This window comes from Hemiscyllium ocellatum, chromosome 7 (assembly GCF_020745735.1).
Source record: "Hemiscyllium ocellatum isolate sHemOce1 chromosome 7, sHemOce1.pat.X.cur, whole genome shotgun sequence".
NCBI classification, from domain to species: Eukaryota; Metazoa; Chordata; class Chondrichthyes; order Orectolobiformes; family Hemiscylliidae; genus Hemiscyllium; species Hemiscyllium ocellatum.
Window position 1 is genome coordinate 100,240,937 of NC_083407.1, and position 14,756 is coordinate 100,255,692.

Sequence of the window (14,756 nt, forward strand, 5' to 3'; positions counted from 1 at the left end):
TTGCTTCTCTCTCCAAAGTTGCTGCTTGTTTCCATGCAACTTGTTTCCAACTTCACATTTGCACATTCCCCGGGGTTTTTCTTTTGTGCTGGGTGACAGCATTGATATTTCTTTGCCGCCACCCCGAAGGTGCAGCTTTTGAGATGCTGTGCAGCCCTGTATCCCGATGTGGTACCTTGTTCTCTCTCTCCCTCTGGCTCCGCCCCCAGCCCTGTGCGCGCGATGGGGCTGCAACTGGGAACGGAGCAGCTCGGAACGTTTGTTGCCGGGGAGCCGGAGCGGTTCTGGGGACGGACGGTGGGGATTGTCGGGGTGTAGCAGGTGTCAGGTCCGGGTCGCACGCTCGCTCACTCACTCACTCGGAGATGGTGGGCAAGGAGCGGAGGGTCCGCCGCAGGCTGCACGCGGCCGCGGTCAAGCCGAACGTCGAGAGCCCGGCACGAAGCGAGCGCGAGCCGCCACCGCCTCTTCCTTCACCACCACGCGGGGGCGACAGGGAGGTCGTGAGGAGGGTGAGAGCATGAGGGGGGGGGAGAGGCACGTGTCATTGCGTCACCTGGGGGTGGGGAGGGGGAGTCATGGGGGAGGGGCGGTGTGGGGTGGTGGGAGACATGGGGGAATGTGGGGGTGGGAAGTGTCAGGGAGGGGTAGTGGAGACATGGGGGGGGGCAGTGGAGAGTGTTGGGGCGGGGTGAAGGGGAGACATGGGGGAATGTGGGGGTGGGGCAGTGGGGACACATGGGGTGGGGCAGAGTGTGGGGGAGGGGGGGTGGTGGTGAGGAGTGTGGGGACATATGGGGGTGGGTGGTGGGGAGTGTGAGGGAGGGGTGTGGGGACATATGAGGGCAGGGTGGCGCGGAGAGGTGATGGGGACACATGGGGGTGGTAGTGAGTGTGTGGGGACACATGAGGTGGTGTGGGGGGAGGGGTGTGGTGACACAGGGCAGTTGGTGAGGGGTGTGGGGACACGGGAGCAGGGCGGTGGGGAGTGTGGGGGCAGGGCGGTGGAGACACATGGGGGCGGTGTGATGGTGGAGGGGTGTGGGGACACATGGGGGTGGAGTGAGGTGGTGGGGAGTGGTATAGTGTGGGGGAGACATGGGGGCGGGGCAGTGGGAGTTGGGGGCAGTGGAGAGACGTGGGGGAAGGCAGTAGGGAGGGCGAGATAGGAAAGCGGAGAGATAGGGAGAGTGTTACAACAGGATGTGGAGGGGGAAGGATAGACATCAAAGAAGGAGGCAATGGGAAAAATATAAGGTGAACATTGTGCAAGGCTGAGGATGTTGAGGTGGGGGAAAGGTGATCGTGTGGAATATGAAGGTGGAGGAAAGGAGGGGGTGAGGTGATCATGTAGAAGGATGGGGTGAGGAGATCGTGTGGAAGGCTGCAACAAAAGCAGAAGTTGCTGGAAAAGCTCATGTTTGGCAGCATCTATGGAGAGAATTCAGAGTTAACTTTTCTGAGGGAGGGTCACGACATGAAAAGTTAACTCTGTTTTTCTGTCCAAAGCTGCTGAGCTTTGCCAGCCATTTCTGTTGTTACTGATTTACAGCATGCGAAGTTCTGTTGGTTTTTGTGTGCATGACTGAGGTGGGGGAAGAAGGGTGAAGGGACAATGAGGTTGGGGGGGAATGGAGTTAACAAAGGCACTGGCTGGGTGGAGAGCAAGAAGATTAAATAAGACAGATGGTGCTAACGTAGGGTGATTAGGTGATGGGATCGGAGGATGAGTGAAAATGCGAGAAGATGATGTGGAGCACGTTGGGGAAGATGCAAGGAAAGGGCGGCACTGAGGTGACAGGAGAATTTATTGTGGCTCTTTATGAGATCGGTTTGTTGTTAGAATTGAAGCAAGCATTTTAAACCTCAAAATATCACAGTAAGAGGAGGAGATATCAGTTGCAACCAAGGGATATTTTGTTGCATTTTTCAGGATGCCGATCAGTTACCTACCTCACTGTTTGTTGGAACAAGAATTGATCCAAAGACACTTATTCAGAATCTGGATATTGATTCTAAGACTGCGGTGTCCAGTAGGAAAGGTAAGGTTCTGGAATTAGATACATACGTTTTGATAGATCAGTTATATTAGGGTCGTCAGACTTCTGTGATTACTTCCGACAACCTTGTGTTATGGGGAAAAGTTTTGGATTGATGGAACTTCAGAAAATGTTTTTCTTCACTTTGTCCAACCCCGCTGTGTTCGGATAGTCTGAATGAGTCCTGTTTGTTTTCGGTCAAAGAGCCATTTACTGAAGGCATGAAGTTCTCACTAATTGTGAAGCTTGTTTTTAAAACTTATTGGCAGCCTGTGCTTTTGTCACTGCATGGATACTGCAAATAAAGTATACCGACACTTACCACTATGTTTTACACTTGGAAAAATATTATGCTTGCAACAGACTTTGTTTGACCTATCGAAATCTGAAATATCTGTGTACTTCACCAAGAAATGCACCTCTGAGCTGGAACTCCTTGGAATCTATGTCCACGTCGAAGAGTTCAGTGAATTTGGTCACTCCTGCGCATGGAAACTTACATCAGTCATTCATGTTGTTTCACGCTCAGTTTCCATATTAGCAATACTCATTACATTTGTCCTCTGCAAGGTCCAAACCTTAAAATTCTTGGCCAGAATTTCATCACACTTTGGTTGATGATTCTCAAACATCAGAAGCAGAAGTGTGACTTGTACTCTCTTTCTGTGAATTGTATGCAGAAACTATATGCAACAAAGTGAGAGAGAGGTCGAAGGCAGTTATTTGTGGGTGTGAGAATTTGGACTCTGGGTTGTCTCCTGCACCATGACCACTGTTGCATCTAAGCCCTTTCCTCTCCATCTTTGTAGACTTAATCAAACCAAATTTTTTTTTTAAAAGTACTCATTAATTTTGTTTCTTTTCTCTTTGTTGATTTTTAGACTGGATATTGGTGTTCTCCTATGTACTGTTGTCCAGGATGGGCTCATCTATATATCATTCCCTTGACTTTATACCTCAAACTATTTTGTTGTCCATTCACAGTTAATGTAGAAATTACAACCACTTGTGGAAAGTTGGCTCTCCTTTCTGATGGTTTTCTTGTTTGTGTTGGAGGGACAAGTCCTCATGATAGGAAGGGCTTCTTTTCCTTATATCACTGCATGAATCTTTCACTCAGGTTGCATAAGCTGCCAAGTTTCCATTTCATTTAATGTTCGGTTTAACCTGTAGTCCAAAAGGTGACAGCAAAGGCAATGGGAAAATGTTCCTAGGGTTTATAGTGAGCTTTATTGGAACAACTTAGGGTAAGAGGACAGAGACAAAGGAACAGGCAGAGAATACTGTGATGTCAAGTGCTGAGTACAGGACACAGTGTCATGACTGCAGCAAAAAGCACAAGTTTAAAATGTGCTGAAGCTGTTGGTGCTGTGGGATGCTTAACATCAAGCACAATTTGATCTTGCCAATGTTTGTATTTCCCCCAGCTCACCATTTCTCCCAGAAGTTGGGAATGCAAGGAGTTAACGAATGTTAACCTGAATCCTAACAGCTGGTAAATCCTGGCAAGTGGAATGTTTTATTTAAAAACAATCTTTTTTTAAAACATTGAATTTCAATGCAACTTGCCCGTTATTTTTCATTAATTTATAGCAGATTGCAAATTGTTGTATTTTTATGTGTTTAAAAAATTGCCAGCCCATTGTGTGGAATTCTTTGGAAGTTCATTGCTCTTGCAGCTTAATTTTACCACCAGGTCCCAAATGACTGTTGTAGGAAAATGTGCTCAAGTTAATTAACAGTTTAAACCCATGTCCTGAGTGGGTACGTTGATTTAAAATGTAATTGAACTCTCTGACTTTGAGTGTGAAGTGAGAACCCCAGTAAGTCCAGTCCTTGAATTGCATTTTAATCAGCCTGTCAACTGACAGGTTTATGGTCATCATGAGCATCTGTTAATAAAAGCTTACCAAGGGAAAAAAGTATTTGCTACATTTGAATTAGGCACAGATTACCTCTGTTGTGAACAAATACCTCACTTACCACTTGAGGATTCTGTTCTTCCAGTTCCTCTGTCTGTTGTATCTCTTCTGTTGATGAATAACATTTCTGACATACCTTTGGTCCTCAGGAGAGGATGCCATCACCCATTACCACAGTTCCTACACTTACCCTTTCTCCTCCCAGAGCTATGATAGATTGTCTTCACCTTCCACCCCACCAGTCTCCATATTCATTCACCACAGTGAATGATTCTCTTCTTTCCCTTTCAGTATTCCAAAGGTATCTTTCCTTCTGTGATATCTTGGTCCACTTCTGAGTCACTTACTGTACACCATCACCTTTCAGTGCAAATACAGGAAAAGATGTAACATCTGCACTTTAACCTTTTGCCTATTGTCCAAGGTCCTAAATGCTCTATTCAGGCGAAGCTATAATCTATATATACATCTTTCAGTCTTGTTTACTGTACTCACAACTCAATGTGTTCTTCTCTACATTGGGAGACCAGACACAGTTTAGGTGACTGCTTTGTGGGTCTCCATTTTGTCCAAAGCCATGACCCTGAGCTTCTGGTAGTCTGACATTTGCATTCTCTACCTTGTTTGACATTCTGTCCTCAGCCTGCTGCACTCTTGCAGTGAGCCTCAATATACTTGACAGCCTTCTGAACTTAATGTGGGTTCAGCAATTTTTGATCATACAGCTACTCCATTTTATATTCTTTTCTGAAGCCTTTTTTCCAGACTGCAGCACAACTGCACTGGGTACATTCTTCGGTACTTTCCTTATTCCTGTTCCTTTTTGCCCTGTGTACTAACTCCTCTGTCATTCAATCTCTTCTGACTTCCACCATATCATCTCACCACCCCTTGCTATTCCATTTCCAACTTTACACAGTTCTGAAACAAGCTTTAGCATTTCTCTCTTCACACAGGTGTTGCCATGACCTGCTAAATATTTACAGCCTTTGCGATTTTTATTTCTTACTTTCCTGTTCGGGTTTTATTTCTCAATACATTGAAAGAATTGAAGTTTCCCACTTTTTTAGATTAGATTACTTCCAGTATGGAAACAGGCCCTTTGGCCCAACAAGTCAACACCGACCCACCGAAGCGCAACCCACCCATACCCCTACACCTAACACCACGGGCAATTTAGCATGGCCAATTCACCTGGCCCACACATCTTTGGACTGTGGGAGGAAACCGGAGCACCCGGAGTAAACCCACACAGACACGGGGAGAACGTGCAAACTCCACACAGTCTGTCGCCTGAGTCGGGAATTGAACCCAGGTCTCAGGTGCTGTGAGGCAGCAGTGCTAACCACTGTGCCACCGTGCCGCGCACTTATACGCTTGAATGATGAATGAAATTGGCTCTTTTCAAAGAGCCCCAACAAACTCGCTTGTTACTGATTGTTGAAGTGACTTTCCTTCCTGAATCCTTCTCTTGAAATGAGAACAGTTGACCTGAAAGTAAGTGAATGTTTTGAGTGGAGATGAACATTCATCAAAACTTGAACTTTCTCTCTCTCTCCATGGATGCTGTTTGATCCATTGCGGTCAGACATTTGTTGTTTTCAGTACATATTCCAGCATCTGCAGTAATTTGCTCTTACGACCTGAAAGTAAATGTGTTCTTTTTAAACCCTTGAATTGGAAATATTCTTCTCCGTGAGGCTTCATATTTGAGCAGACCATTATTTCCTTACCTGGGATACAGCTCACTTGCGGTAATCACTTATTCCTGATGAAGGGCTTTTGCTCGAAATGTCGATTTCGCTGCACTTTGGATGCTGCCTGAACTGCTGTGTTCTTCCAGCACCACTGATCCAGACTTTGATCCATCTGCCCAGCTTGCGAGTTCCCAGTCGTCAAGTTTTGGGGAGTGATGGAAAGTATTGGTGTGTCATTATTTCTCCCACTTCAATCCCACCAAGATTGCAGCTGCAACCTCTTGATTTGTATCACCCTGTGCTCACTGAACAACATAGGCTCCCAATCTGTGTTTTAAAACTCTTGTCATTGTTTTCACATTGTACACGGCCTTGCTCTTCCCTATCTGTGATCACATTCAGTCCCACAACCCTTTTGAGGTCTCTGCACTTCACACGTTCCAGCCCCTTTATCTTGAGTTTTAATCATGCTTTTGGTAGCTGTGGTCTTGGCCAGCTAGACGCAAATCACTAAAATTTCCTCCATAAAGCTCTCCTTTGAAGATGCTTCTTAAGACTAACCTCTTGGACGAAGTTTTTGTTTCTCCACACCTTTTAATAAGTCTTAGGCTGCAGTATGCTCGTGCAACCAGCAGATGGTGTTGAAGTGATTTGTCAATGTGAGCAGTACGCAAACTGAGTTTGTCAGATGTCAGGGGGCGCTAATTTGGCCATTCGTCGACATATGGACTTGTTTTGCTGTCAATTTTGTTAAAATTCTTCTCGGACAGTTAAGATGCTGTACAACTCCAAGGTGTTGTTGCTTCTATCACGATTGCTTCTCCCTCCCTCCTCACACCTTATCACATACCAAAACCAGCATCTTTGACTTTCCCTGCGTTCAGCATGGCTACTTTCTCATGGACCTGCTCAGAGATGTTGCTGGACTCCTCTGGAGCAGGTGGGGTTTCAACCCAGGCCTCCAGACTCATAAGTAGGGAGACTGCCATTGCAGTTGAAAAGTGTGGTGCTGGAAAAGCATTGAAGTCAGGCAGCATCCGAGGAGCAGGAGAATTGACGTTTTGGGCATAAGCCCTTCATCACCTCATTCAGCATGAGTTAGCTACTCCTCTCTCTGAATGAGATAGTGTCATTCATCAGGGACAGCCCTGAACCACACTGATGGAGGTAAAAAAAGACTTCTTGAAATGCAAAGGTGCATTTACAAATCACGTGTGATCTGTATCTTCTTGTTCTTGATCCTTTCACAAGCAGGATCTGTGTCTCCCAATCTACTCTATCCAAACCTCTTGTGATTTTGGAAACCTCTATTGGATCTTCTATTAGCCGTGTACTATCCAAAGGAAGCAGTCCCAACTTCTCCAACTATCCTTGTAACTCAAGTTTCTCACCCCTGAAATAATTTTTGTAAATGTCTTTTGAACTCTCTGCAATACTCTCACGTCTTCGTGTGGCACCCAAAACTGTGTTCAGAGTACTGCAACTGAGACCTAACAAGTGTCTTGTGTAAGTTCAGCAAGACCTCCTTGCTTCTGTACTCTGTGCTCCTTTTAATAAAACACAGGGTGCAGTATAGTAATGCATGTACTGGGCTCTACCAGCAGATGGTGCAGAAGTGATTCGTCAATGTGAATAATATACAAGCTTTGTGAGTGGGCATTAATATGTATCTGAACAGGAATTATTCCATTCCTAAGAGTTTGATGTTTATCTGGAATATATTGGGGTCCTGGTTCCATAACCCTATGAGGAGTTGTGCAAGGCTCTTGTGGTACAGTGTTAATGTCCATGACTCTAGGTGGAAGGTCTGGGTTCAAGTCATGGCATGTGGTGCTGGAAAAAAACAGCAGGCCAGGCAGCATGCGAGGAGCAGGAGAATCAACGTTTCGGGCATAAGCTGTTCTCTGGTCTCCAGCATCTGCAGTCCTCACTTTCTTCAAGTCATGGCATGTCCAGTTTAATTCAGAATACTTATGTGGAGTTGTGAAGATATTACAATAGTAATAAAATATGTAATTGCTTTACATAAACCATGTAAAAATGCAGTATTATTTAATGCTGCAAGCCTCCATGCAAGGTAATGTTGGATGGTAAACTGTACCCAGTACTGCCTGTTCTGAAACAATTGTAACTTACTGTACAATCATTCAAATGATGAGAATCATTTTTGCCCCTTTTTCTAAGGTTCCTCTTTAAGGTATTTAGGACAGAGATCAGGATGAATCTGCTCAGAAGGTGAAGAATCTTTGGAATTCTATACCCAAGAGGATTTTGGAGGTGGTGTCCTTGATTATGTTTTAAGACAGATCGATTATATTTCTACATATTTTACACATTAAAGGATATGGGAGTTGTGCAGGAAATTATGTTGAAGTAGAATATCAGTCGTCATCTCATTGAAGGGCAGAGTGGGCTGGAAGGCTAAATATCTGTTCCAGATATTTATGATACTTTTGGGTGTATGTGTCCAAAGTTTATAAAATGCCCACATATTTTGCTTTTGAATTGACTTTGGAATACTTTTTATATTGACATATTCAAGGAAGTCAACACACAATTATTGTACATCACAGCATCACTGAATGAGAGAAGGGCTTTTTTCCTACAGTACTTGACATGTCCAGATTTGCAACTATTATTTAATTATTGTCAGTGAATTCCTACCTAGTTTACTGCAAAATTGTTTCAAAAGGCTGTATGCTGTATTAAATGTTTTGCTCAGCAGCAAGGTAGCCAGTGGCACTTCCTAATCTAGTGTAAGTTTCATTTGTTTGAAATGCATAGGTGTGTTACCATATTGCAATATTTTGTTTCTGGGTGGGTTTAAAATAGCAAAGTGCTTCGTCATTCCAAGTTGGCTGAAACAAAAGAAAGGCTGAGTTAACAATTTGTGTTGAACATTGCTGGTGAGATAATAGCTCTTTTGGTGGGCAAACTTTGTCTTGAAATGTTCTGATTGTGTTAAAAAAAACACTATCCTGCCATTGCACTTTGCTGCTACTGGCTCCAATAACATTTTATGAACTTATGTTTTTTGATGCTGGTGTGTTATGTATCAGATTTTTATTCTACACAGGAATGACTGTGTTTTGATGACCCTAATGAGTTATCAATTTTGCAGTGATGCTCTGGATAAGCACTGAGGACAGAGTTTGTATCTGGAGTGCTGCAGGACGTGGTGTTAAAGAATCCAGAGGCTTTTTTTGTGGGAGCAGTTCAGTTCCTTATCGCACAGTTTGCTTGGAGCAGTGTCCTAAACGTATGAACGCCTCTGATCTGATCCAAACGTGATGTCACTCAGTCTTCGCTGATTTGGCATTCTATTTGGGCCATACAGCTCCTCTAACACATTTGCTTCAAGTGTCACAGAACAAGTATTTAGCTGCATTAGGTGAGGAGGTGACAGCTGTATTAGAGTACCAGTCATGTGCATGTTAAAGTGCAGGTCATGCATTATTGACTGACTTTTGTTTGATCTGAGTTTGTGGAAGAGCTGTGCTGTGTGTTTGTTTTAAAGAACCAGTGCTTTCATATCAAGGAAGGCATAGGGCTTCTTGTTTGAGGTAGTAGGATTATGATTCCATGTGACCATGAGATGATGTAGTGAGGACAAGCTCTGTGATGGAAACAGAGACATAGAAGTCTTGATCCAACAGGAATTTCTCAGGAAAATGTTTCAGAATGATAGTGCATCTGGGAACACTGAACATCAGTTTCAGCAAGAAGGTGGTCATTCAAAGTTTGGGAGAAGATTTGTAGCTCGGGTGCTCGTTATTGTGGTTCTGTTCGCCAAGCTGGGAATTTGTGTTGCAGATGTTTCGTCCCCTGTCGAGGTGACATCCTCAGTGCTTGGGAGCCTCCTGTGAAGCGCTTCTGTGATCTTTCCTCCGGCATTTATTGTGCCACTATAAATGCTGGAGGAAAGATCACAGAAGCGCTTCACAGGAGGCTCCCAAGCACTGAGGATGTCACCTCGACAGGGGACGAAACATCTGCAACACAAATTCCCAGCTCGGCGAACAGAACCACAACAAGGTGGTCATTAAATTGTACCACCTCCAAAAACCACAGAGAACTCTGGAACCTTTCACTAGAACAGGGATAACCCTCTGAGGGTTATCTGTTTTGCAGTTGCACTGATAATGCTTATATTTGTGATCTTTCAGACCTGATGGCACCATTCTGAGTGCACATGGTGAATGTGGATCTCATGATTGTCATCTAACCTTTCGTAAAGTGTGATGACTTTCTTACATTGCAGTGGAATTTGAGGCAGTGATCACCAGATAAGCAATCATCCTCATGTCTAGTGACTCACATGCTTTATTCCTCAATATAAGCTATTCTCTACGTTATGCTACTGGGCAGATTCTGAGCTGATAGTTTTCAGTGTCCAATCAAGTCAGTGTGCCTCATTGTTATTGGTGTGGTATTACTCTCCCTTCTTCTTTGCTATTTTTAAGGAGGAGAGGGAATGCGGTGCTTGGGGTGGTCAAGCGAAGTTGGGATAATAGATGTAAGAGAGAGTTGAGAAGGAATATTCATTGACCTTGACTATGTGTAGGATGAGTAAACTACTTTTGATGCTGCCACTGTGCCAGACTCTGAGCATTCCCCTGTCTTGCCATCTGTGCCCAGTCCATTTTCAAGATTGGTTCTGAAGATCCCCTTACTACTTTTTTGTCCATTTTGGTTGCTAATGTTTCATTCTGAGACTGGGAGTGTCTCCATGGCCTGTCCAGGTATTTCATAGACCTTCTTCGCCCTTGTACCAATATTAATCTGCAGGAGCCTTTTGTTGTTCATTGCAGCTTCCCTTTTGAAGAGAAGAGACTGGATTTAAAGAGCTGGTTTATATCTGGGATACTTGGTAGCTTCATGTATGCTTCGCCCCCCACCATTGGTTGCACTGCACTATATTTATTTGAGGTAACAGCGTAAGGCCCTGCTCCATTATGATGGATATGGGCAAATCATGATTCACAGACCCTCTACTTAAACGTAATGTGGACCAAATCCTTGCCCTGAGCCCCTCTCCACCTCATAATTTATAAATCATTAAAAAAAATTGGCACCAATTGAATTATGAGTCTCTTTGATTGTGTAAACCAGGTTTAATTTGTGTCTGAGTTATAGTAGATTTACAATTGATGAGAGCCAGGATTTGTAGCCAGCTACTTATTGGAAAAATATTCTGACTTTGTCTAACTAAGCTTTGCCTTTTGCTTATTGAATAATCATGTCAGCAAACTGTACCAGTTATCACCCTTTCCATTGTGACCAGTGGGGTGTTTGATAACCTTCTGCAGCCTTGGGCTCCCTTGGTTTTGTATTTCTTGCATGTCTGCATATTTTTGCTTTGAATCCCTGAAAGTTCAGTTTTGAATCATTGAGTTTGCATGGACTTCAGCAGTCTACTATTCTGCAGGAGTTTACATATTCACATTTATATTTAACGTGGTGTGAGAAAAATATGTGACCTTTAGGGGATGTCTAATTGCTGACTGAGCCCATACAGGTTGAGAAGTATTGCAAAGGCTATAAATTTGGAATGCTTGGATGCATTTGCCAAAGCACAGGATGTGTGGGCGAATTTCGAATCTGGCATTTCTGATGGACCAAAACACCCCTAACTCTTGAGATGAAAGGAAAAACGGGCTTTTGAAAACAGTGAATTGATTAATATAGTTGGTGAACTGTCTTTAGCAGTTCACATAGAATGTTTATCTTGTTCGTTTCAGTTTTAGGGGGATAACTGGAAGGGAGTGGGAAGGGAGACAAAGTTTGGAGAAAGAGCAAGACTGTTCAGTGAGTGAAAGATGTTTTACATGGGTTAAAAGCAGATTTTAGCAGAATGCATGGGTTAGAATCTTGTTGATCAGGTTTGTGGGTCGATCAGAGGTATCTGGAGTTTTCAGTAAGCCTTTTGCCCAAGGAGCCTGTTACTGCTCAGTAAGATTGTGGCTGATTTGATAATTCTACATTCCTTCTCATCATCTTGAGAATCTATCCTTGCTATCAAAACATTCACAGACTCTGCTTCTATCTCCTTTTGAGGAGAATTCTTTGAAGACTTGTGACACTGAGAAAAAAAATTCTCCTTTGCATTGTGTTAAATGATCGACATCTGATTCTCAAACTCTGACCTCTAGTTCATGTTTCTCCCACAAAAGGAAGCATCTCCCTGCTGTTGAGAGTCCTCAGGATTTCATATGTTTCAGTTTAGTCATCTCTTAGTCTGATAAATACAAGCTTAAACTGTCCAGCTTTCCCTCATCAGACAACCCGCTCAATCCATGTATTAGTCTCATAAGCCTGCTCTAAACAACTTCCAACGTTTTTGCTTGCATCCTTAAGTAAGCAGACCAACACAGAGCACTGGATTCCAGATGTGTATTCGCTAATAATCTGTACAACTTCAACAAAACCACCTCACTTTTATCATCAAGTTGTCTTGTGATAAATGACATATATACATACCAACCTTTTGCAACTTGGACACATCAATCCCTCTGTGTCTCAGCTGTACAACCTCTCACCATTTAGGTGATATATTTTTTGATTTATTCTATCTGCCAAATGGGTATTTTCACATATGATACCCCATTTGCCCACTAACTTCACTTATCTATATTTATACCTTCTTATGACGTCTTCATAAATGGCTTTCCAATCTAGTCTTTCTGATCATTTCAACCATTATATTTAGAAACCATACCTTCCAATCCTAGACATTTGATGAGTCATCAAAGCTTGTGGCCCTAGCCCTGATTCATGTGGCAAACATCTCATCATTTAGCAATCAGAAAATGACCTCATTAAACTTACTGCTTCCTGTTAGCCGGCTGATCTTGTATCCATTCGAATATGTTTTCTCCCTATACACCATGAGTCTTTGTTTTCCAAAATAATTTTCAATTTGGTACTGTCTCAAATGTCTTTTGGATATCGATATAGATCCACTGGCCCCTTCATTCACAGCAGATGTCATTGTGTTTATTTTTCTTATTGTGCAAAGACTCTTGACCATGCCTGATCCTCTTCCCCTGAAAGCACAGATCTCCTTCTTCACTTTGAGATTCCCTCAAGGCTATTCTTTTCCTTTGTGCTGTTTGAAAATTTCCAGATGATTTAAAAAAACTCAGAAGCAATGTGAAATGTGAGGATGATAAAGGTGAACTTCAGGAGTGCATAGACAGGTTAGTGGAGTGGATTGGACAAACAGTTACTGGGTTAAATTTAAATGAGAATTTGAAGTGATAAATCTTCATCAAAAGATAGAGGACAAGCAAGATAAAATGAGAATGCAAAAGCAGGGAACTTTGTTTTACTCATTTATGGTATATGGATGTCAGTGGCTGGGCCAGCATTTATTGTCCATTTCTAGTTTGTCCTTGGGTGGTGAGCAGGTTATTGCTGATCAGCTGCTGCTTGTTAGCACTATTGATGACCTCCTTCCATCACTTCAGTGATAATCGAGAGTAGGCTGATGGGGTGGTATTTGGCATTTGAGATTCGTGTTGCTTTTTGTGTGTAAGATATCCCTGGGCAATTTTCCATATTGTGTGATGTAGCTGGACTGGAGCAGCTTGGCTGTGGGTGTGGAAAGTTTTGGAGAGCAAGTCTTCAGTACTATGCTGTCAGAGCCCATAGTCTTCACAGTATCTAGTGCTTCCAGCTGTTTTTTGATGTCATATGGAGTGAATTGAATTGGCTGAAGACTAGCATCTGTGATGCGGGGGACAACTGCAGGACTGGAGAATTGCTAATGCTGTCCCCTTGTTAAAGAAAAGTAGCAGGAAAAATCCAGCTAATTATAGACCAGTGAGCCTTCCGTCAGTAGTAGGGAAGCGGCTGGAGAAAATACTGAAGGATGGGATCTATTTAAATTTGGGCTTCTCAGTGATACGCAACATGGTTTTGTGCAGGGATGGTCATGTCTTACCAACTTAATAGAATTCTTTGAGAAAGTGACAAAGTTGATAGATGAGGGAAGGGCTGTAGATTTCCCTAATTCTTAGACTATGACCCCAACCAGTTTTTATGTGCAGGGAAAAAGCAGGATTTATGCAATGTGACTTGTTTTTGTATAGAGTGGCACAGAAACAATCGGATGAATGTCTTCTTTAGTGTTTTTCTGGTAAACAGCTCTGGCTTGCAGAGCCACCAGAAACCATTGCTTCAGTCTGTTTGTCCATTTTCTTTGATATGCTCTTGTGAGTCACTTCCGCTTTACTGCTGTTCTGCTGTCTTTCAAAAGTCTCATGAAAACTCAAAATATTGGACGGTGCTTTTTGACCCCTTCTTCCTTCACACTGATTTTTCTTGTTTTTTGCTGTTTATTCTTTTTTGCTTTTTAAAAGTGCTCCGAAACTAAGCTAATCTCTGCTCCAGAATTGCATGCTGTTGTCAGTGTTTTAATATGATGCAATAAATCCAATGATACGGCATCTTGAGGACTCCTTGCCCTATAGAAAAGATTAACAGATGGATGTATCAAAATAATTTTTGCATAACAATAAATTTATCATATTATCGAATCTCTGAGAATATTTTCAGTATTTCACATGTGCATCACCAGTGAAAAGATTCAAAATAACTTCACCGAATGTGTTCTAGTTTGCAGAAACTGTGAAAATGAATCAAGCTTTTAACATCTGTTTTCTTTAAATAGAATGGCAGAGACAACGAATGGCGCGTAATCAGTATGCTGAGGATTACTGATCATTGAATGGAGATTGTATAATAAAAGAGATTTGATGGTGCTGTAATTATAGGCATGGATCAGAAACGTTCTGTAATCCATTTGATAATAGATAATGACTATTTGGGTTGGTATTTTCAGCTTTTAATTTTAGTGATCCTGAGGTGGTGAAATTCTTATCATGGTGTATATCCAAGATGAAACCGATGGTTGATTTTGTTTGATAGTAACAGATGTTATCCCCTGTGGGGTTGGCTGCTCACATGACTCATTCTTGCAGCTAAAAATAGCTCAGTCTGTCCTGGACCCTCTTGGGTACAAATTAAAATCTTCGCTGACACTGTCTCCCTCCTGTCTGGTGTGATCCTGAAAACTGCTTCTGAGCTGAAAATTT

The 14,756-nt window shown here is 42.8% G+C and overlaps 1 protein-coding gene across 1 annotated transcript in view; it reads left to right on the forward strand.

The window, feature by feature from the left end:
* The first annotated feature begins 215 nt into the window (after positions 1 to 215).
* The window catches only part of slx9 (SLX9 ribosome biogenesis factor), an 87,952-nt gene continuing 73,411 nt past the window's right edge, over positions 216 to 14,756 (forward strand). The window contains exons 1-2 of the mRNA XM_060828080.1: positions 216 to 512; positions 1,934 to 2,042. Coding sequence (XP_060684063.1) covers positions 366 to 512; positions 1,934 to 2,042 — 256 coding nt within the window. The 5' untranslated portion in view covers positions 216 to 365. The remainder of the gene's footprint in view (positions 513 to 1,933; positions 2,043 to 14,756) is intronic.